The sequence below is a fragment of the Choloepus didactylus genome, chromosome 16 (assembly GCF_015220235.1).
Source record: "Choloepus didactylus isolate mChoDid1 chromosome 16, mChoDid1.pri, whole genome shotgun sequence".
NCBI lineage: Eukaryota > Metazoa > Chordata > Mammalia > Pilosa > Megalonychidae > Choloepus > Choloepus didactylus.
The window spans coordinates 86843574-86868486 of NC_051322.1; the positions used below are offsets into that span (position 1 = coordinate 86843574).

General features: G+C 34.9%; 1 protein-coding gene across 1 annotated transcript; it reads left to right on the forward strand.

Moving 5' to 3' along the window:
• Nucleotides 1-4583: 4583 nt before the first annotated feature.
• Nucleotides 4584-5462, forward strand: LOC119511439 (rapamycin-insensitive companion of mTOR-like). Its single transcript, XM_037805800.1, has 2 exons — nucleotides 4584-4604; nucleotides 4824-5462. Exons 1-2 carry the CDS (start codon nucleotides 4584-4586, stop codon nucleotides 5460-5462), a joined length of 660 nt encoding a protein of 219 aa, XP_037661728.1.
• The last annotated feature ends 19451 nt before the right edge of the window (nucleotides 5463-24913 follow it).

Sequence of the window (24913 nt, forward strand, 5' to 3'; positions counted from 1 at the left end):
CTTCCTAGACTTTACACTCAAAGCACAAGCAACAAAAGAGAAAACAGATAAATGGGAACTCCTCAAGCTTAGAAGTTTCTGCACCTCAAAGGAATTTCTCAAAAAGGTAAAGAGGCAGCCAACTCAATGGGAAAAAATTTTTGGAAACCATGTATCTTACAGAAGAGTTATATCTTGCATATATAAAGAAATCCTACAACTCAATGACAATAGTATAGACAGCCCAATTATAAAATGGGCAAAAGATATGGAAAGACAGTTCTCTGAAGAGGAAATACAAATGGCCAAGAAACACATGAAAAAATGTTCAGCTTCACTAGCTATTAGAGAGATGCAAATTAAGACCACAATGAGATACCATCTAACACCGGTTAGAATGGCTGCCATTAAACAAACAGGAAACTACAAATGCTGGAGGGGATGTGGAGAAATTGGAACTCTTATTCATTGTTGGTGGGACTGTATAATGGTTCAGCCACTCTGGAAGTCAGTCTGGCAGTTCCTTAGAAAACTAGATATAGAGCTACCATTCGATCCAGCGATTGCACTTCTCGGTATATACCCGGAAGATCGGAAAGCAGTGACACGAACAGATATCTGCACGCCAATGTTCATAGCAGCATTATTCACAATTGCCAAGAGATGGAAACAACCCAAATGTCCTTCAACAGATGAGTGGATAAATAAAACGTGGTATATACACACGATGGAATACTACGCGGCAGTAAGAAGGAACGATCTCGTGAAACACATGACAACATGGATGAACCTTGAAGACATAATGCTGAGTGAAATAAGCCAGGCACAAAAAGAGAAATATTATATGCTACCACTAATGTGAACTTTGAAAAATGTAAAACAAATGGTTTATAATGTAGAATGTAGGGGAACTAGCAGTAGAGAGCAATTAAGGAAGGGGGAACAAGAATCCAAGAAGAACAGATAAGCTATTTAACGTTCTGGGGATGCCCAGAAATGACTATGGTCTGTTAATTTCTGATGGATATAGTAGGAACAAGTTCACAGAAATGTTGCTATATTATGTAACTTTCTTGGGGTAAAGTAGGAACATGTTGGAAGTTAAGCAGTTATCTTAGGTTAGTTGTCTTTTTCTTACTCCCTTGTTATGGTCTCTTTGAAATGTTCTTTTATTGTATGTTTGTTTTCTTTTTAACTTTTTTTTTCATACAGTTGATTTAAAAAAGAAGGGAAAGTTAAAAAAAAAAAAAAGAAAAACAAGGAAAAAAAAAAAAAGATGTAGTGCCCCCTTGAGGAGCCTGTGGAGAATGCAGGGGTATTCGCCTACCCCACCTCCATGGTTGCTAACATGACCACAGACATAGGGGACTGGTGGTTTGATGGGTTGAGCCCTCTACCATAAGTTTTACCCTTGGGAAGACGGTTGCTGCAAAAGAGAGGCTAGGCCTCCCTATATTTGTGCCTAAGAGTCTCCTCCCGAATGTCTCTTTGTTGCTCAGATGTGGCCCTCTCTCTCTGGCTAAGCCAACTTGAAAGGTGAAATCACTGCCCTCCCCCCTACGTGGGATCAGACACCCAGGGGAGTGAATCTCCCTGGCAACGTGGAATATGACTCCCGGGGAGGAATGTAGACCCGGCATCGTGGGACGGAGAACATCTTCTTGACCAAAAGGGGGATGTGAAAGGAAATGAAACAAGCTTCAGTGGCAGAGAGATTCCAAAAGGAGCCGAGAGATCACTCTGGTGGGCACTCTTATGCACACTTTAGACAACCCTTTTTAGGTTCTAAAGAATTGGGGTAGCTGGTGGTGGATACCTGAAACTATCAAACTACAACCCAGAACCCATGAATCTCGAAGACAGTTGTATAAAAATGTAGCTTATGAGGGGTGACAATGGGATTGGGAAAGCCATAAGGACCAAACTCCACTTTGTCTAGTTTATGGATGGATGTGTAGAAAAGTAGGGGAAGGAAACAAACAGATAAAGGTACCCAGTGTTCTTTTTTACTTCAATTGCTCTTTTTCACTCTAATTATTATTCTTGTTACTTTTGTGTGTGTGCTAATGAAGGTGTCAGGGATTGATTTAGGTGATGAATGTACAACTATGTAATGGTACTGTAAACAATCGAAAGTACAATTTGTTTTGTATGACTGCATGGTATGTGAATATATCTCAATAAAATGATGATTTAAAAAAAAAAGCATAGGACTGTGCAACACAAACAGTGAAATCTTACTGTAAATGATAGACTATAGTTAATAGTACAATTATAAAAATATTCTTTCATGAATTGTAACAAATGTACCACACTAATGCAAGGTGTTAATAATTGGGTGGTATATGGGAACTCTGTATTTTATGCATGATTTTTCTCTAAACCTACAACTTCTCTAATATAAAACAAACAAACAAAAAAAAAATAAGGGAAAGAGAGAGAACAGTGAAAGGAACAAACAGTCAAAGGAACAAAGGAACAAACTTACACTTCAACAGAAATACATGAAATTAAACAACAAATACTAAATCAATGCAAAAAGTTTAGGGAAGATATGGCAAAAGAGATGAAGCATATAATGAAAGCAAAGTGTGTACATGAGGCAGAAATCAAAAGTTCAAAAAAACAACTGACAAAATCTAGGGAAATGAAAGGCACAACAGAAGAGATGAAAGATACAATGAAAACATAAAACAGCAGATCTAAAGAGGCAGAAGAAAACACTCAGGAACTGGAGAAGAATGCATTTGCAAGCCTACACACAAAAGAAGAGATAAAGAAAAGAATGAAAAATATGAGCAATATCTCCAGGAACTTAACAAAATGAAATGCAGGAATGTACATGTTATTGTTGTCCCAGAAGGAGAAGAGAGGGAAAAGGGGCAGAAGCAATAATAGAGGAAATAATCAAAGAAAATTTCCATTCTATTATGAAAACAATAAAATTATTCATTCAAGAAGGGCAGCACGCCTCAAACAAAACAGATCTGAATAGGCCTACTCCAAGACACTTAAGAAACAGATTATCAAACATCAAAGATAAAGAGAGAATCCTGAAAGCAGCAAGAGAAAAGTGATCCATCACATACAAAGGAAGCTTGATAAAACTGTGTGTATGGATTTCTCAATAGAAACCATGGAGACAAGGAGGAAGATAAGTGATATATTTAAGATACTGAAAGAGAAAAAAAACATCAATCAAGAATCCTATATCTGGCAAAACTGTCCTTCAAATATGAGGGAGAGCTTAAAATATTCTCTGACAAACAGATGAGAGAGTTTTTGAACAGAGTATCTGCTCCACAGGAAACCCTAAAGGAAGCACTGCAGACAGAAAGGAAAAGACAGGAGTGAGAGGTTTGTAACACAATTTTGGGAGATAGTAGTACAGCAATGTTACTACACTGAACAAAGATGACTGTGAGTATGGTTGAAAGAGGAAGCCTAGGAGCATGTGAGACAACAGAATGAAAGACAACAGATAAAGACTGAGACTGTATAACTCAGTGAAACCAAGGGTGCTCAATGATTGTAATAAAATGTACAAATATGTTTTTATATGAAGTAAAACAAATGAATGTCAACATTGCAAGATTTTAAAAATAGGATGGGAATGGGGGTAAAATACAATCAATGCAAACTATAGATTATAATGGAAACATTGTATTATGCTTCCTTTAATATAACAAAGACAATTTACTAAAGCTAAATACATATGGGGGGCATAGGGGAAGGCTATGTGACTCCAGGTATTGGTGATGTTGTCTGACTCTTTATTCACATTTACTTTAAATCTGTCTTTCCTTTTGTTGCCTTCTAGCTGTCAGTTTTTTTGTCTCTCTCTTTTCACTTTTTATTTTGTCTCTTTACCTTATTTGAGTCTTCCTCCTTCTTTGTGGAAGAAATGTAGATGTCCTTATATAGATATTGGCAATGGTGCTGAATACACAAATATGTGACTATACAGGGAACCAATGATTGTTTACTTAGGATGGAATGTATGGTGTGTGAACAAAACTGTCTTAAAAATGGGTTAATGAAGAAAACTTGAGGGCACTACTTTGAGTAAAATAAGAGACACATAAGGACAAAAATTTCAGGATCTGACTGATATGAACTTATTATATTATGTAAACTCATTTACATGAAATATGTTACCAGGATATAGAATGAGGCTAAAGAATGGGGAGTGGTTGCTTTTTATGAGCAGAATATTCAACTAGGGTGAACTTAAATGTTTAGAAATGGACAGAGGTGATGGTAGTATGTTGGGAGGATAATTAACAGTGCTGAATGGTGTGTGAAGGTGGTGGAAAGGGTATGCTCAGAGTAACATATTTCTCCAGAAGTAAAGTTGGATGTTAAAAGATGGGAATGTATAAAACAGTGAATCTTGTGGTGGACAATGTCCATGATTAACAGTACAAATATTAGGAATCCCTGTCATGAAATAGAACACATGTATGACACTATAACTAGAAGTTAATAATAGAGGGGCTTATAGGAAAAAATATATTCCTATTGCAAACTGTATACTGTAGTTAGTATTTTAACATTCTTTCAACAACAGTGACAAATGTGCTATACCAAAACTGTGAATCAATATGGAGGGGAGGCGGTCACAGGTATGGGAGGATTGGAGTTTCCTTTTTTGTCTTTATTTCTTTTCCAGAGTAATGAAAGTATTCTAAAAATTGAAAAAAATTAACTGTGGTGATGGATGCATAGCTATATGATGGTACCATGGGCAATTGATTGTACACTTTGGATCTTTGGATAGTTGCATAATGTATGAATATCTCAATAAAATATAAAAAATTAAAAATTAAAAACATTACGGAGAGGTTTCCGGTGTTGTGAGCCGCGGCCGCTCGCTGAAGAACCTCCGAATACGAGGGCGGAATGACAGCGGCGAGGAGAACGTCCCGCTGGATCTGACCCGAGAACCTTCTGATAACTTAAGGGAGATTCTCCAAAATGTGGCCAGATTGCAGGGAGTATCAAATATGAGAAAGTTAGGCCATCTGAATAACTTTACTAAGCTTCTTTGTGATATTGGCCACAGTGAAGAAAAATTGGGTTTTAACTGCGAAGATATCATAATCTGTTTGCGGTTAGCTTTATTAAATGAAGCAAAAGAAGTGCGAGCAGCAGGGCTACGAGCTCTCCGATATCTTATCCAAGACTCCAGTATTCTGCAGAAGGTGCTAAAATGGAAAGTGGACTATTTAATAGCCAGGTGCATTGACATACAGCAGAGCAACGAGGTAGAGACGACACAAGCACGTCGGTTAGTCAGAAAGATGATTACTGTGACTGCTTCCTTGTTTCCCAGTTCTGTAGCAAATTCATTAATAGCAGTTGGAAATGATGGACTTCAAGAAAGAGACCGAATGGTTCGAGCATGCATTGCTATTATCTGTGAACTAGGTCAGAATCGTTTTCAAGTAGCACAAATGTACTATTTTGGAAAGAGTATTTAACATTTCTTAACACCTTTAATACATGACTTCTTTAGTTATTGGTACAAAGATATGAAAAGGTAGGGCATTTTTGATAGGGAAGTAGAGCAGTGATTTATTTTAACAAATAATTTCAAAGTGACATTAAAATTCTATAAATTTTAAAATTTTACTCATCATGAAATTTAGAGGAGTTGACCAAATTCCAGGAATTCGATTCAAGTGTCTTGGAATCTGGATCTCAGAATTAATTAACCACACTTATCCTGATGTGGGTTAAAAACAAAAACAACCATCACATAAAAAAAAATTGAATTTTAAATGCAAAAGATTAAAGAGTTAATTGGGGAAAAAATGTAGTTTGGGGAAAAGGAGATTTGAATTATCAAAAGAAAGCACACAGTGATTTTAGCAGCTACTGATTTTACTATAAAGAGGCAAAACACAAGCAGTGCCAGAACAAACAAGGAAAAAATAAATGTAACAAAGATGACAGATAATTAGCATAGACAAATCATTAGTAAAGCAGGTGATTCCCAAAGAAATGCATGGCTAATAAACATATTAAAAATGTATAAATTCACTTATAATCAAATAAAAATAATTTTAAATGACAAGAAAAGAAAATGTTTTTCTCCACTAAAAGTAGAAATGGTGTAGATCACATTCCCTCTTAATATAATAAAAAATAAATTAATAACAAGTTTAATGAAACAAAAATAGAACCAAATCCTACCACTGAGGATGTAAATGTATTGTCCACAGTACCTATTGATCCAGAGACAAAATCAGAAATGTAATTAAGGAAATTTAGAAAATAATGAAAAAAACATTGATCACATGCCAATGTATGTACTGTGTACCCAGAGTTAAGTTTACATCATAAAATGGGTTTATAATTAAGAACAAAATCATGAAAGTAAGTAAATGATCCAGTCTAACTCAAGAAATAGAAAAAAGGAAGTGGAAAAAAATCAAAGGTAAGCTGAAGGAAATAAACAATAAAATTAAGAATTATAATTAATTAAAGAGCAAGGTAGATAATTAAGCTATGTTGCTTGGAAGAATAAAAACAATGAAATGCATAAATGTTTGGAAAGCTCAAATGTAAGAAAAAGAAAAGATTAATGTAGAAATGAGGAAGAGAATATATTAGGACAGTTTTAAAAATTATATGATAGTATTTTACATATATTTGAAAACCTCATTGAAATGAATATTTTCTTTTGATTTTTTCAGGAAAAGCTGTAATTTCCAAGTGACTTAAAAGTAGAAAATCTGATAGGTCAAAAACCAGAAGTAATTAAAAGTGTTGTTGAAATAATTGCCTCTAAAGTGACTCTTCCAGGTAGTTTTATCTTAAACTAAATCTTTCAAGAAACGGATGACTCTCATATTGTATAATCTGTTCCAAAGCATTAAAAAGATGGAAACCTACCAATTTCTTCTATGAAACTAGCATTTGATTTACATATATATACACCTACATGCATACACAGAAAATTTGAAAAATTAGAAGACAGACCATTTCTCTCAAAGCAGCACTCAATCTTATTCTTAATGGCCGGAGCTTTACAAGTAGCACATCATTTTGACTCTAAATTGGCACTATTTTAGAACTTTTAGCCAGGTTAGGAAGGCAAAATAATGTAAGAAGTTTTCATAAGGGAAAGGAGAAAATAATACTGTGCAGATGATATCTTGTATCTAGAAAAATCTGAATCAGCAATCAACTGTAAAACAGAACTTAATAAGTAGTTTCAGTACAGTGGAAATGTAAAAATAGATTTATTTTGTGTTTCTTCAGTAGTCAGTAAATATAATGAAAAACATGATAGTATTTCCAAAGTAGAAAAAAAAACTGTATACAATAAATAAACTTAATAAGAAATGTGAAAACAAACAAACAAACAAACAAACAAAAAAACACAAAACATTACTGAGAGATTAAAATATTTTCAGACAAACACACAAGGGGAGAATTTTTAAAAGAGACCTGCTCTACAAGAAATTCTATACTGAGTGCTATAAACTGACAGGGATAGACAAAGGAGGGAATTTTGCTGAAGAGTGTAGAAGTGAAGACAATTAAGGGTGAAGAAAAGAGAGAAAAATGAGATATGATATACAAAATGTCTACAAAATGGTAGACAAAATTACTGTCTTTAAGTAATAACAATAAATGTTAATGGATTAAATGTCCCATTAAAAAGACATAGACTAGCACAGTGGATTAAAAAACAAGACTTTTATGCCCTCTATAAAAAAATCACTTTAGACACAAGACAAAAATAGGTTTAAAGAAAAAGTTTAGAAATGATATTTCATGCAAACCACAACCAGAAATGAATGGGGAAGGTCTACTATGATTAGACAAATTAGACTTCAAATGTAAAACAAAGGGATGAAGAAGGATACTATTTATTAATAAAAGGGACAATTAAACAAGGAGATACAACAACCATAAAAATTTGGTGATTTTCATTGATGCAGAAAAGGCAGTTGACAAAATTCCACATAATTTCTTGATAGAAAATATTTAAAACATTCAAAGAATAGTAATAGAAGGGAAGTTTCTTAATATCATAAAGGCAATATATGAAAAACACACAGTTAACATCATACTCAATATGAAAAGACTGAAAGATTTCCCTTTAAGATCACAACAAGACAAGCATGTCAACATTGTTTTTCAATATTGTCCTGGAAGTTTTAGCTAGAGAAATTATGCAAGAAAAAAGAAAAAAAAGGCATCCAAATTGGAGAGGAAACAGTAAAACTTTCACTATTTGCAGATGACATGATCCTACATTTAGAATTTCCTGTAAACCTACAGGAAAGATACTAGGACTATTAAATGCATAAGCAAAGTCTCAGGTTATTAGATCAAAACAAAAAAATCAATGATGTTCTTTTACACTAGTAATGACCATCATGAGGAGGAAATCAATTAAAAAATTCCACTTACAATAGCAGCCTAAAGATTCAGATACATATGGTTAAATTTAACTGAGGCCACAAAAGACCTATAGAGAGAAAACTAAAAGAAACTGCTAAAGGAAATCACAGAAGACTTGAATAAATTGAAGGACATACCATACTCATGGATTGGAAGACTAAATATTATTAGGATGTTAATTCTACCTAAACTGATTAATAGCTTCAGCTCAGTACCAAGTAATCTCCCAAAATTACTTAATAGAAATAGCAAAAGTAATAATCAAAATTAGTTGGAAGGACAATTACCCTTAATAGCCAAAAATATCTTGTTAAATAGGAATGAAGTGGAAGGTCTAACACTACCTGAGTTTAAAGCATATTACAGAGCTACTGTGGACAAAACAGCATGAAGCATAAATATAGATATACTGAGTAATAGAATCATATAATGTGTTCAGAAACATACCCTCTAATCAATGCACAATTGATCTTTGATAAGGCAGGCAACATGATACAACTGGGACAGAGCAGTCTCTTCAATAAATGGTGTTTGGAGAACTGGATATCCATATCCAAAAGAATGAAAAGGGACTCCTATCTCAAAACTTATATAAAAATCAACTTGAAATTCATCAAAGCCCTAAACATTAGAGCTAAGACCATAGAAAATGTAGGAAAATATCTTGAAAATCTTGTGATAGGATATAGTTTTGCAGACCTTAACCCCAAAACACAAGGGGCAAAAGAAAAAGTAGGTAAATGGGATGTCCTCAAAATAGAACACTTCTGTGCATCAAAGGAATTTGTCAGAAAATTAAAAGTGCAGCTTACACAATTTGAGACAATATTTGGTAACCACATATCAGATAAGGGTTTACGGTCCAGAATATATAAAGAGAACCATCAACTAAACAATAAAAAGACAAACAACCCAATTTAAAAATGCGCAAAATACATGGGCAGACACTTTTCCAAAGAGTAAATACAAATTACTCCAAAACCTAAGGAAAGATGGTCAACTTCACTGGCAATTAGGGAAATGCAAATCAAAACCACAAGGAGATATCATCTCACACATACTAGAATGACCATTTGCAAAAATACAGAAAATTACAAGTGCTGGAGAGGATGTTGTGAAAGAGGCAAAATTATTCCCTGTTTGTGCAAATGCAGGATGGAGCAACTATTCTGGAAGGGAATGTGGCAGTTACATAAGAAGCAAGTATAAAATTACCATATGAGACAACAAACTCAGTACCAGGTATATACTGAAACTGAAGGCAACAACTTGAATGACATTTACACACCATTGTTTATGGCAGAATTATTCATGATTGCAGAGATGGAAACTGCCCAAATACCCATGAATGGATGAATGAATGAACTGCAGTATATACATGAAATTTGTATTATGCAGCCATAAGACTGAATAATATCATGAAGCATATAGCAACATGAATGAACTGTGAGAACTTTATGTTGAGTGAAATTAGCCAGAAACAATGGACAAATATTGTAAGTTCTCACAAATATGAACTAATATGAATGAGCAAACTTTGAGAGTTAAAACTAAGAACACAAGGTATCAGGAGATAGAGGGTACAGATAGGGCATTTGATGCTGAAGGAGTATAGAAAGTACAACAGGATGATTTTATGGATATAAAATGGAAATCACAATACTCTGTGCTGTCACCACAATATTGTAAGTACACTGAGCAAAGAAGAGTGTAAGTATGGTTGATAGAGGAAGGCTAGGGACATGCATGACACCAGAAGAAAAGATTGAAAAAAAAAAGACTTGGACTGGATAATTTAGTGAGACCTAGAGTGAGCAATGATGGTAACTGAATGTACAAACGTAAGAATATTTTTACATGAGGGAGAACATATATATTCCAAATTTTCAAGCTGAGAATAAGAAGGTATAGGGGAAAAACACAATAAATGCAAATTAGAGTTTATAGTTAGAATTAACATTGTTAGGCCTCCACTAATTATAACAAAGGTAATATACCAAAGCTAAATTTCTATAAGAGGTGATACAAGGGAGAGGTATGGGATTATTGGTTTGTTTTGTTGTCTGAACTTTTTATTGTATTTTATTTTATTCCAATTTTCTTTTATTTTTTACTTGCCATTTTTCCTTTTCTTCTTTTTACTCTGCTTGCTTTTTGTGTGAAAGAAATGGAAATATCCTCAAATAGATTGTGATGTTGTATGCATAACTATGTGATTACAGCAGGAATAACAGATTATGTGCTTAGGGTGGGATGTTTAAAAAATTAAGAGAGGAAAACAAGTGCTGGAGAAAATATGGAGAAGGGGATGTATCTAATCACTGTTGGTGGGGAAGTAGAATTGAGCAGCCCATTTGGAGGACAGTATTGTGGTTCCACAGGAAGCTAAATATGAGTTTCCCATATGGTCATGCAACCCTGTTATTGGGTATAAACTTGGAAAAATTGAGAGCAGGGACATAAATGGGAATTTGCACACTGGTGTTCATGGCAGAAATATTCACAATTTGCAATGGGTGGAGGTGGTTTAAGGGTACATTGACTGATGAATGGAATGGTGAACTCTGGTTTACACATACAATTGGATACTGAGTTGCTGTAAGAAAGAATGAAATTGTAAGTTTTGCATCCAGGTCAATCGACCTTGAGGACAATATGTTGACAAAAATTAGCCAGAAACAAACCAAGAAAAAAACATTATAACACCTCACTAATATGGACAAAATATAATGTGCAAACTCTGAGAATTCAATCTGAGAGCATAGCTTACCAGGATCAAGGTTATTGCAATGGTTTATAAACTGTAAGTTCTTACAGCAGTTGCATCTATTCTTGAGTTGTAATTTTTAAATTCTGAGATGGTGAGCTCTATTTTACAACATGATTGGTCCCTGGAACTTCAGGTAACTTTGTGACACCTGAGCCAGAGTTTGACAGCTATGAATATCAGCATTACCCATACAGCAAATATTAAAAAGCTGAAAAATAGATCAGATTTCAATTAGAGATATGACTGAAATGGACTTAGTTAAGACCAGATAAATCAACCTAAAGGGTAAATGGTGATATTGACTGTGTTTTAAAACTTCAACTTCTGTGTGAGATGAAAGGAAGAGATGTTTATAGGGTGGAAAATCTATATTTTCTGCAGCATGCTATATAATTTAAATTGTATGGTCTGTTTATCCAAACACCATAATGACATCAAACCATTATGACATGGAAGCTTGAATAGGGAGTGATTTGTTTGTACATGTTAGTTTGTAACCCCAAAACATCCCAGATTATTTGGGGAAGAGGATATAAAATATTTGCAAAGCCCCCTTGAGGTACCAGGAAAAATGTGCAAACCTTAAACTTACCAACATGGGGAATTCCTCATATTCTCACAAGCATTGAGGACTATCAATTTATTGGCAAAGCCCTTAATCTTGGGATTTGCCTTTATGAAGTTTGTTACACAAAATAGAGGCTAAGCCTACTTATAGTTCTGACTAGGAGTCACTCCCTAAGAACTTATTTTGTTGCTCAGTGTGGCTTCTCTCTCTAAGCCAACTTAGCATCTGTACATGCTGCCCTCCCCCATAATGTGTGGGACATGACCCCCAGAAATGTAAATCTGCCTGGCAATGTGAGACTTGACTAATGGTGATGTATGTGGACCTGGAATCATGAAACTGAGAAAGCTTTCTTGACCAAAATGGGGAAATGAAATGAAACAATATAAAACTTCAGTGACTCTGGGATTTCCAGCGGAGTCAATACATCATCATAGAGGTTATTTTTATGCATTATATTGAGATCCCTTTTTAGTTTTTACTGTATTAGAATACCTGGAAGAAAATACCTGAAACTGTTGAACTACAATCCAGTAACCTTGATTCTTGAGGATGGTGTAAAACTATATAACTTCAACAGTGTGACCATGTAGTTGTGAAAATCTTGTGGCTCACACACCTTTTATCAAGTGAATGGAAAGAAGAGTAAAAGAAAAATGGTGACAATAGTGTAAGTGAATATAGAGGTGGATGGGGATGAGATGTTTTGGATGTTGTCTTTTATTTTACTTTTATTCTTATTTTTATTTTTCTCTTTTTGGAGTAATGGAAATGTTCAAAAATTGATTGTGGTGATTAATGGACAATTATATGAAACTGTGAACAACTGTTTGTACACTTTGGATGACTATATGTTATGTGGCAATATCTCAATAAAATAGTAGGAGGAAGCACAACAAAATACATATGGGAATTTTTACTTATAGTAAATTTAAAAATTGTTTATAATTACATTAGTTTTAATATCAAAATGGTAATTTTCCATATAAATAAGAGGCCAAGTTACAAGATCTTTAAGGTTTTCAATAGTTATCTAGTGTAAAATGTTCCTGAAGCCAGTAAAAAGAGAAGGGATGATTTACATAAATTCAATTAAAATATGCAACATTTCAAGATATCTTAGGTAGTATACTTTGGCATGTATTTTGTCTATTACCACCTCTTGAATGGTAAATTTCTCTGTAGTTAATAATAGTTTGGCTTAGTTATGTTAACTATCCATCATTTTTCTTCCTATTTCACTCCACATATAAATCTATCCAGATTTTCTATGCTTTTTGTCATTCTGAATTAGTTTTTCCATAACAGGAAAATTTGTAGCCTCTACCACATTGAGTAAATCTGAATTCAGAGTTTTGCTTTTTGTCTAAAAATACACTCAGAGACGTACAAAATGAGTTAAAGTTTGCTTGTGCTCTGTGAAACCCTCACAGAGTTGTCCTGGCTCTGGTGAAGGCAAAATTGTCATATATTAATTCCAGGGGGGTTATATTGTAATAGATTTGCCTTCTTTCCAGTATTCAGAAAATTTCTGTGTCAACTTGCCTAACTGTGTTAACTTCTGGGCATTTGTGAAGATTTCTATTTTTGAACATTCCTGTACAAGTCTTCCCTGGGAGATTTCATCTTCTCCCACATCCTGATACTCTTATGATTGGCATATGTTAATAAGAAATTTCAGAAACTGACAAATGGTCTACTTCCATCAGAACTCACTTTGCACATATTAAAATCATGTAAGTGGGGTACTTCATTATCATATATTATGTACAAGAATCATTTCAAAGCAGTTTTGATAAGAGTTCCACACTGTGCCAAAACATTCTTTACTTGTTTCTTTGTGAAATCCATTTAAAAATATGTTATATTCCATATTTCTTTAATTTAGTAGTTACTGGGCAATTTATTTATTTTATTTTTGTTGATCATTTTAAACAGTATATGATTATTTTTCATGCCATAATGATAATTCAAGCTCTTAGTAAATATATTCATGTTTACATGAAATTATAGCTATATTATAGTGTAAATAAATATTTATATTATAATATAATTAAAATATATACGGAATGAGCTAATATGGTAACAAATAACAAAAATTATTGACCAAAAGTTAATCTTAAGTAAACTTTTTAAGTAAAACATTTTTACATCAAAATACATTTATATTCAAGAAATAAATAATTACTAAAAATTATTACAGGTCAAATTAAAAGGTAAGTTGCCACAGTATTTATTATTGTGGCTAGTGCAATGTTTGCAAATAACAAATCTAGTCAAGTCACACCATTTTCACCATGTTCAAGTAGATGCATGCCCTCTCCCTGGCTTTCAGTGGCTCTAGGAAGAGGTATCAGTATACCCGTGAAATACAGGCTCTATAATTAGTCTGTAATGCTTTACTCTCAGTTTTCAGCATAACTCCAAATCATCACTCATCTTTGAGATTAAATATGCCTGCACCTCCCTCCACCCAACTTCCTATCATCTGCAGTTTCCCTTCATTGCAACAATCATATTTGTAATATTACACTACTTTAGGAATTATTTAATTCATGTCTCTTTCTCTCCTCCCCTCATCCAAAATGTAAACTTCATGGGGTCAGACACTGCTTCTTTTTGATCACATCCTTTTCCCATGTTCTTGCATGGTGGGTGCTCAGTAAATATGAATCAAATATCAAATGAAATGAGGCTTAAAGCTGCCAAATAAAATAAATAATGAACTAACCTCAAGAATAAATATCACTGCAATGATGAATATAAAATATGAAATGCATTTTTCCATATCTTAAAGAATAATATACTATGAGTCAATATTATTTATCCTTGGAATTTAATTTTGCTTCAACTTTAGGATATCTGTAAATTAATTTATCACATGAATGTTACTGAACCAAAAGATAGTAAGTTCAATGGAAATCAAAATATGTTTTTTCATGATTTTCTGTAAGCCTAAAAATTCTTTAAATAAAAATTATGTTTGAAAAGTTGTGCTCCTGAAAAATATATTTCATAATTTTAATGGCCATTGTAAATGATGGAGTGTTTGTGTAGAAGGAGAAGAGTAGGTACAGACTTTCAAACTAGAAAAAATATTAATGTGTCTTCAAAATGATAATTAATATTGTGTTTAAAATGAAAGCTCACATGAAAACATTAAAAGATGTCAATTAATGACAGGATTGAAAAGTATTATTGCTATGAACCAAAGGTATTTCAGTAACATGCAAAAGATAAAGGGGTATAAACATTTTAAAGTAAAAAACAAAATATCATTTGGAAATAAACTTTTGAAGGCAGAAAGTCCTCAAATTTCCCAAAGATGCAACCTCCTGTGGGTTTCTTATGGATCCATTTCAACAAATCCCTTAGGGCAGTTGTTCCCAAACTTTAGGCATGCAAAAATTTCACCTGGAGGGCTTATTTAAACAGAAATGGCTGGACCCAAACCCCAGAGTTCCTGATTCCTTAGATATGGGATGGAGGCCAATAATTTGCATTTCTAAAAAGCTCCCATGTGGTGCTGATGCTGTTGGCTAAGGGACCACACTTACAACCACTGCTCTTGACTATTTCCCTAGTATTTGGGCTTAATAAATATTTTATCTTCTACTCTTTAATTGCCCCACACAGCCCTCACCTGGATACAGCAACTATTATAGATGGCATCCTGGAAGCCCTGGATATTTCTCCTACAATTACTTTTCCCCAGAAATTATATAGAGATGGTCCAGGCAGGGTATTATTAATTTACATTTCAGGGAGGCCCAAGATGGTTTGCTTAAGGAGCACTGGGAGTTATTTAAAGTTTTCAGGACCTGGAGAGTAGAATTATCAGAGGACCTTACTTTCTAAATTGTTCTATTGTTATTCTACTTTTTATAATATTCAGCTCCTTTGGGGAAAGGTAAGAATAATAGAGTGGGAATTTCCTGCCAATTCTGTATCCCTGAAGGTAGCTATAGAGTTGTGAATTTCTTTCTTCTAATTATAACTTCTTTATTGAGTATATTCAAACAATCCTCTCTCTAAACCCTTGCAGAATAAGGCAGTTTAATTACCAGTGAGGAAACATTCCCAACTAAGTGGTCTTAATCACAACCTCAGTGAATTCCTCACCCATCTCTGTTGGACCAAACAAACTGAATTGCAAATCAGTAAATCACTGACCCATCCCAATTATCACTCCCTTATCTTCCAGAGCTTTTGCTCCAACTCACTCTCAGCCCTAAAAAATTGCTGTCAGTTGTTTTATGAAGTTGATTTCTATTTCCTGGTATAGCAGCCTCTGAAGGACATCATCATTGCTTATTTAACATTGTCTGGTGTCATTTTTTTTCATTGATTGTGACTAATGTTATGATAGACAGATACAGTGTACAGTGAGAGCATATATCTATCCAATAGGAGGCCCATAACTAAGAATTGGAGGATCATGGGTAGGATTCAACCTTATTTTCCTAACTTGTTACTCTCAGTCAGAAACTTCTCTCTCCTTGTGTACAATGAAATGATTTATTTATACTGCAAACACTGCAGAGTGATGAATCCCTAACCAAATTTTTGACCTCTAAGATAGTATTATATTTGAGCTGTTCTGTAAGCCCTTAAAACTCAAACATTTTAAGTGTAAACTGATATTTTATGCTCCCTAAAATGATATTTTTTTCTTATTTTATTTGTCATTTCAAACATTTACAACAACATATATTGTACCTGTGAAATAATTCTAGAAGAGTGGTTCTCAACTGTGAGGACTTTACTCCCCAACCCCAGGAGAATTTTGGCAAACATGTAGACACATTTTGGTTTTCACAACTTGTTTGGTGTACTGTTGACCCATAGTAAGTAGAGGCCAAGGATGCTGCTAAACATCTTAAAATTCACATGAGAGGTAAAAAGCAAAATGTTAACCATCACCAATATCCATATTATCAATGTTGAAAAGCCATGTTCAATATATTGAGGAATAATAAAATATCATTTGTAAAATCCTATCCATGCTCTATTTCATAATAATGAAAATATTATGCAAACTAAATTTCACAATCACTCCCTTATTTTTGTGCTTCACTTTTTTCATGGAAATTAACACAATTGAAATGATTTTATTTTATCACTTTTTGTATTCTCCCAGTTAGAATTTAAGCTACACAAAGACGGAGAATTTTTCTTCTTCACAACTCTGTCCCCTTATCCAAAACACAGTAGGATCATAATAAATATTTTCACTAAGAAATGGATGGAACAATCAGTTTTCTGGAAACTTAAGATCAAAAGAATGGAAGTGAAATAAAAAAAAATACATAATGCAATTCCCCTCTCCAAACTAAATGGTTAGATTTACAGTGCTATTTTCCAAATACTCTTAAGAAGCCCAATGTTAGGTAAATTTTAGGCATTTAGTCTTCTTAATGGGCAAATCCAGAACTCCTCAGTTGTTTTAACAACTTTTCTGTATAAAATGAAAAATAAACAAGGACATCTAACACCAAGCCTTCTTCTTATGTGCCTGTTTCTTATAAGATTATGTAAATGTGCTGTTATTGGAGGAAACCAGAAAAATATTATAAACACATTCTTTATAAAATATTAATGAAATGTGTCAATGAAACCTAGAGCACTGCCTAACTCCTATGGCCTCATTCATAAGCTAAACAAAACTGAAGTTTACTCTGATCAAATGGCCTCTGTCTTTGCAGTGCACAAATAAAGCCGTCTCTGTAAAGGACTTGTTCCTCATAAGGAATCTCTTTTTGAGGATAACTTCTCCTCTCTTCACCAAAGACTGCAGTGATATATTTAATTCATTTAATTTTCAGAACTCCAGCTCTCCTGGTTTTCCTGCTAATGCATGGGTCACTCTTCCTCTGTTTCACATGCAGGTTATTCCTCTCCAACTTGGGTACCCCAGGGCTTTATCTGTCATCTGCCTCTATATTTGCTTCTTTGTGGTCTCATTCATCCTATGGCCTCAAAGACTAACTATATATTCATGACCCCAAATTTATACCACCAGGGATGGTCTCACATTCAAATAATGTCCAGCAATTATTCCATTCATATCTACCTTCAAAATATAACTCCAAATTGATGAGTTCCCAATCTTTCACTACTAACACTCTGTTGGCCCTAACAAGAGTCATGTGTCACCTTCCTTGCTGTATGGGATTCAAGCAGGTCCATTGGCCCCTATAGTCTCTAATCAAGGCAGCAACTAGAATTGTCTTGCACCATTCTAAGTTGAATCCTGTGAATTGTTTGCTCAAAACCCTCTAAATACTCCCTAATTCACTTGGAATAAATAATGAAAACAATCCTTCAAAGGAAGAGAAATCTCTTACTCCTATACTTCTGTGACCTTTTCTCTACTATGCTCATCCTCCTTCATTTTGCTTGTCTTTGCATTAGTTGTGTCATCTGCCTAGAACTCTTGCTTCAGTAATGTACTTACCAAAGGCATTTACCTACTTAACAAATATAACTAGCCCAATGAGGCTTACTAATTTCTCTCTCCACCCTTTATTATTGAGATGAAATCCACATAACATAAAATTGGCCATTTGAATATGGACAATTCATTGCCCATAAGTACATATAAATTGTCAACCACATCTATCCAGTTTCAAAATATTCTATTCCCAACAAAATGAAATGGTGTACCCATCATGCAATCATGCCCCATTACCTCACCACCACCACCATTCCTTATCAAACTCCAGATTTATTTCTGTCTCTTTGGGTTTAGCTATTTTGAATAAGTCCTATAAATGGAATCACTTAATATTACAACCTGCTCCTCTCCATACTCATAATCCTTCTTTTTCTGCTCTGATTTTGCCTTTTTCTATGGTAGATTTTGTCTTGAAAAATACTCTATAATTTGCTTATTTCTTACATGTTAGTTAGGATTTATTGTCAGTCTATTCCCTCTAGACACTAATTCCAAAGGAGAGTGAATTAGGTCTGTTTTGTTCACTGTTGCACTCAAGTTGAGTTCAGAATATCATGGGACACATAATAATCTAAAAAATGGTTAAATTCATTGAATAAAAGCATGTAGTTCTGACGGATTTCCAGTAGCAAATATCTGGCCCCATGTGTAGAGTTGATTGGTCTGATGGCAAGGAAACCACCTTTATTAGCCAATCAGGATTTCTTTCTGAGTTTTCATTTGGGAGGTGAGATGGTAAAATAAATCCAGTTATTCACAAGTAATACAGCTGGAAGGTGTGTTTTGAGAGCTGCTTGTTCCTATGTCTTCTTTAATATGGGTTGGGCAATCTAACCAACATATTTCTTATGGCTGCTGAATAGATTGTTCCAGAAAGTTTCCTGCATAATAATTCCTGTAATTTTACATGATAAAATAAACTTTGCAGAAATGATTAAGTTAAATATCTTGATATGGAGCAATTATTCCAAATTATGGAAGTTTCAATGTAATCACAGGGGTCCTTATAAAACAGAGGCAGGATGTTCAGACAAAAAAGAGAGGGGGAATTGAAGACTCTATGCTTCTGGCTCTGTAGATGGTGGATAGGGCCATAATCCAAGGAGTGTAGGAAGCCTCTAGAGCCTAGAAGTGGCAAAGAAATGGTTTCTGTACTAGAGCCTACACAGGAATGCAGATGTGCTGGCTGATTTCAGATACTTGACCTCCATAACCACAAGATAGCAACTGTATGTTGTTTTAAACTATGTATTGCATAGTAACTTGTTACAGTTTAGATCAGGTAACAACTGCCTCTCACCAGGAGTATTTAAACAATATCCTAATTATTCCCTTTGCCTCCAATTTCTCCCCCTCATTGCAATTAAAATAATCCCTTCACATTAATTTATAATTAAGTCTTGATTTGGGCTTTCAATTGTTTATAAAACCACTAGTATGCCAAATTCTACTCTCAAAGGGCTGTTCTACTATATGTATTCAGTATTATTTATAATAATTCAGCCATAAGTTCCATAAATCCTCCTGATATGCTTATCTTGAAATTTCCACCTGATTATTCATGTGGTTGTTTCCCCTTCTATGTCATGCTCTTCTATATCCTTTTTTTCCCATTCCAAATCATTCTAAGCTATTACTGATAATTTGTTATTCATGTCTGAAGCATGTTATCCTATCAGAAGATGATCTAGACGGCTATGTTGGCAAAGATGCCAAGAAACTGGAAACTTCATGCATTTCTAGTGGGAATTTAAGTGGTAAGGGAATGATTTCACATTTTCTTAAAAAGTTAAACTTAAGAGTATAATATGATCTGGTAATCTCACAGGGAGGTATCTATACAAGCAAAATAAAACCACATGTCAGACAAATACAAATCCACAAATTTTCATAGCAGTATTACTCATAATAACCTCAAAATGCAAATTTCCAAGTAAAAATCAAATATGAGTGGATATGCAAAATAATTTAACCATATAATAAAAATATATTTTGCATTTAAAATGAGCAAAATATTGTTGCAACATTGATGGCACTAAAAAACATTATGCTAATGGAAATAATGTAAAAACAACCACATATTGCATGATTCTATTTATATAAAATGTCTGGAAAAGGAAAATTTATACAGATAGAGAATGTATATATCTTTGCCTAGTACAGAGGTTGGGATGATGATAACTATAAATGAATACAAGTGAAATTGTTAGGGTGATAAAAAGGTTTTAAAACTGGATTTTGGTGTTGGTTGTATAACCCCATACATTCCCCAAATCATTTGATTGCACAATTAAATTATACCATAAAAGTTATTAAAATTTAAAATGTTCTATTGGGAATTACTCAAAATGAGTTGACAACATTTACCTTGGTTTTCAACAGGATCTGCTACACACCAATAGGATTATGCTTACCACTCTGGATGGCAAACATTTATATCTCTGTGATCCCCTCCCCAATTATACAAAAAGACAGTAAATACTCATCAGATAAAACTTAAATTAATCAACACAAATTGAAACCACACTGAACAAATCTTTCTTCACAAGTAAATTAAGATTCTTCATCAACTTGTAACTATATTATATCCCCAACAGTTTTGTGTCCCCAAATCCCCCAGTTGCTTTCATGATATTGTTTTGAATCTACTCACAGTCCTTACCAACTGTCTTCATTTGGGTTTCCCCAGAAGCAGATCCTGAGTCAAGGATTCAAGTGTGGAGCAAGAAATATTGATGGGATAAAGGAGAATGAAGCAGGTAAAATTATATCCAATAAAGCTTGAATTGTTAGCTACCACATTGAATGAGCAGAATTTTTATTCCTTGCAGAATTCTGGAAAGAGATGAAACTTCTACACTTCAAAATTATCCTAGATAAGAATTGAAATAGATAGTATAACCCATAACTTTCAGGGAGGGTTACCCCTGGTGGGGGAAAAAATTCCAGTCACTTCTGCCATCATACATGGACAAAATAGGTTCCAGATTGTTCAATCATTGGCAGTAAGTCTGATATGTCATGAAGATAATGAAAGATTATGAGGTAAATAGGGAGGGATGCTGTTAGCCTTTACTACTCTACCCTCCCTCTATTCACTTCACAGACCTAACACTACCGATATTTTTAAATGAACTAAATTCTGAACACTTTCCATAGATGTTTAACTACCAATTCTGATGACACTTCCAGATACTAGGAAATAAGTAAACTAAGTGAGAGCACAAGGCTTAATCTGTTGTATTTATTACATTATTTGTGATCTTAGGATATATTTTAAAATGGCAAAAATGGGAAATAAAATTCAATCAAAGAAGGGAAAGAAGAAAGGATGAGGGAAGGAAGGAAGGTAAGAAGGAAGAAGGAAGGAAAGAAAGAAGACCAAAGACCAAATAATGTCTCTAAGATTCCTCCTAGGCAGTGTTTTATGATAAATTTTCTGAATTAACAAGCTTTCAAATATCTATTCTCACACCTGAGGTTGAAAATTACCTCACTGTTTTTATGAAAATTAGTATAACAAAGTTAGGAGTGCTGCCTGTGTCTGAATCATGAATTTGAAACCTTTCCAAGCTCAGTCCCTCCCTCCAAAATGTAGTAAATGAGAGAAAATATATCAAAGAGATGTAATAAGTATAAGATGAGATCACATTATATGATAATCTTGATGTGGTTAGAAATGGATTAAATGAGAGAAATTACATCAATGAAATAATATATTGATTAAATGAGATTATACCACAGGAAAATCTTGATGTGGTAAGCACTTCATTATAACTATTATATGGTTTTAATTCCATTCACTACTTCCAGGAGAAACACAAACAAAACCATATGAAGATGAAGAGCACCAACTTTTGAGAGGTTAACTTTTAGGCAAATATGCCAACACTTGATAAATGTGCTTCAAATCTAAGGCTGGAAATCTCAATAATGTGTGTACAAAAGCTGAACCAAATGGAATTTTTTGATGGTGTATATGGAAGAAGAGTCAAAAAGAAATTATGGAACCATGAGTGAGGGAAAGAATGCAAAATGAAGTATAAAACAAAGTCAGGGTGCTTTGGAAATAGAAGAAATAAGACATAACTTGGGGTAGAACAAAGCCAGAAAATGAAATTCACACATTTGCCTTTGGGGTCTAAAATGTCCACTTAGTCCTGAGACAAGAAGCCCATTATGGACTAGTAGCCCCTCTGCTAAGGGACCTTTCCAAGTCCCCCTTCACATACTTCTTCCTCAGGCTGTAGGTGATGGAGTTCAGCATGGGTATGACCACAGTGTACTTCACTGAGGTTATCCAGGTTCTCTTGGAAGAATGTGTTATCTCAGAACTGAGGTATACCCCAAGGTTGGTCCCATAGTAAAAGGTGACAACAGAGATGTTAGACTCAGAATTATAAAAGTCTTTGAACTCGCCACCCACAGAAGTTATCTCATTAGTGAGGATACAATCTGAAAGTTAAAGAAGAAGATCCCAATGTGGGGAAATACATCCAGAGGAGGAGTCAACACATATGAGATGATGTTATTAATAAGCATAACAGAGCAGGCCACATGGAGAATCTGCATCATGTAAGAAGAAATGTGGAATTTCAGTGCTGGTATAGAAGGTCAGCTGCACCATTGGTAGAATACGGGCAATGAGACCAAGAAAATGATTACACCTGTCTTTTAGTTTGCTAATGCTGCCAAAATGCAAAACACCAGAGATGGATTGGCTTTTATAAAAGGGGGTTTATTTGGTTACACAGTTACAGTCTTAAGGCCATAAAGTGTCCAAGGTAACACATCAGAAATCAGGTACCTTCGCTGTAAGATGGTCAATGGTGTCCAAAAAACCTCTGTTAGCTGGGAAGGCCTGTGGCTGACATCTGCTTCAAACTCCTGGTTTCAAAATGGCTTTCTCCCAGAATATTCCTCTCTAGGCTGCAGTTCCTCAAAAATATTACTCTTAGTTGCACTTGGAATATTTGTCCTCTCTCATGTTCTCTGGAGCAAGTCTGCTTTCAATGGCCATCTTCAAACTGTCCCTTCTCTGCAGCTCCTGTGCTTTCTTCAAAGTGTTCCTCTTGGCTGTAGCTCCTCTTCAAAATATCACTGTCAGCTGCACTGTGTTCCTTCTGTTTGTTAACTCCTGTCTGATCTTATATAGTGCTCCAATTGATTTAATTCAGACCCACCCTGAATGGGTGGGCCAACACCTCAATGGAAATTATCCAGAGTCATCACCCACAGTTGGGTGGGGCACATCTCCATGGAAACACTCAAAGAATTACAATCTAATTAACACTGAAGGTCTGCCCACACAAGATTACATCAAATATAATGGCATTTGGGGGGACATAAAATATTCAAACTGGCACATTCTACCCCCTGAACCCCAAAATGACATTATCTTTCCATATACAAAATACATTCATCCCACAACAATATCAGAAAAACTTAAATCATTTCAGTAACAATAGGTAAGTACAAGATCCCATCAAAATCAATTATAGGCATGGTCAGTCCTAAGGCATAATTTTCCTTTTGCTGTGGATCTGTGAACTTGGGACAAGTTATGTGCTTCCAATATACAAAGGAGAGACATTCATAGGATCAACATTCCCATTGCCATAAGAAGAAAGAGTAAGGAAGACAGGGTTAACAGTATCAAAACAGTTCTTAAAACCCACAGGACCAATTCCATTAGATTTCAAAGTCTGACAGTCATTAACAGAATGAGGTTGCATCCTTAGAACTTGAAAGAGTGAGAGTCTAACCCTTCCTAAGGGCCTTTACAGCAGCTGTTTCCTCTCCAAATGCTGGGGTGAGTTTTCTAACATATCCATACATTTGAGAGACCACCTTTTTGGCTCCACCCTCCTCAAACATCAGGGTGGCTCCCAGATTCCCTTCTGTCTCTGGGGCACATGTTCAACCCCTTCAGAACAGTTGGGTGTTGGCCAGGCTTTCCCCAATTCCCTGGGAATGTGCTCTACCCTCTTTGGGACCTGGGATAGCAAAACTCTTCCAAAGAATCAAGGCAGAATGCCCACCCTTGACCTCTGGTGCAAACTCACCCTTTCCATGCATGTGAGCCCCTCTGCTCTCCCAGCCCAAGGCCTCTTGACTCCAGACTTCAACCTCCATGGCGCTGTCTTTGAAGAAATTTTTCCTTCAATTTGTTCCTTGTCTGTCTCCTCCAGTCCAGACTGGCAATGGCTCTGTCTATAAAGATCTCACAAAAACTCTCTTTGCTTCACATGAAGCACACAGGGGTCAAAGCTGTCAGACAATAGGACTTTCCACAATCCTTTCTGCTTAACTCCTTTTCCAATCTTGGCTTGTACTGAAATGGTGGCTGGGTTCCATGTTTGGTTACATCCACAAGTTGGGTGTAGCTTCTGGGATTCCACCCCCTGGAAGCCAGTAGTTTCCCAAGCCATCAGCTTCTGGTTTCTTTGAACCCAAGAGTTCAATTCTAAGTTTGTCTCTCTCTGCTCACATTTTACTCTAAGCTGCAAGGAGAAGCCATAGTATCTCCTCCACACATAGTCTGGAGATCACCTCAGCTAAGTATTTCAGGTTGTTGCTTTCAAATTCTTCCTTCCATGTGACACCAGGACTCAATTTTGCCAAATTGTCTGTGACTTTAAACAAGGATCACCATTCTTCCAGCTCATAACAACACACTCATCATTTCTATTCAAGGCCTTGTCAGAAGTATCTTTAG

Bases quoted from the DNA above. Each gene is read 5' to 3' on its own strand.
- LOC119511439 (XM_037805800.1), top strand. From the start codon at position 4,584: ATGGAGGGGAGGCGGTCACAG. The intron at 4,605-4,823 runs GTATGGGAGGAT...CATTACGGAGAG, and splicing joins TGGAGGGGAGGCGGTCACAG to GTTTCCGGTGTTGTGAGCCG.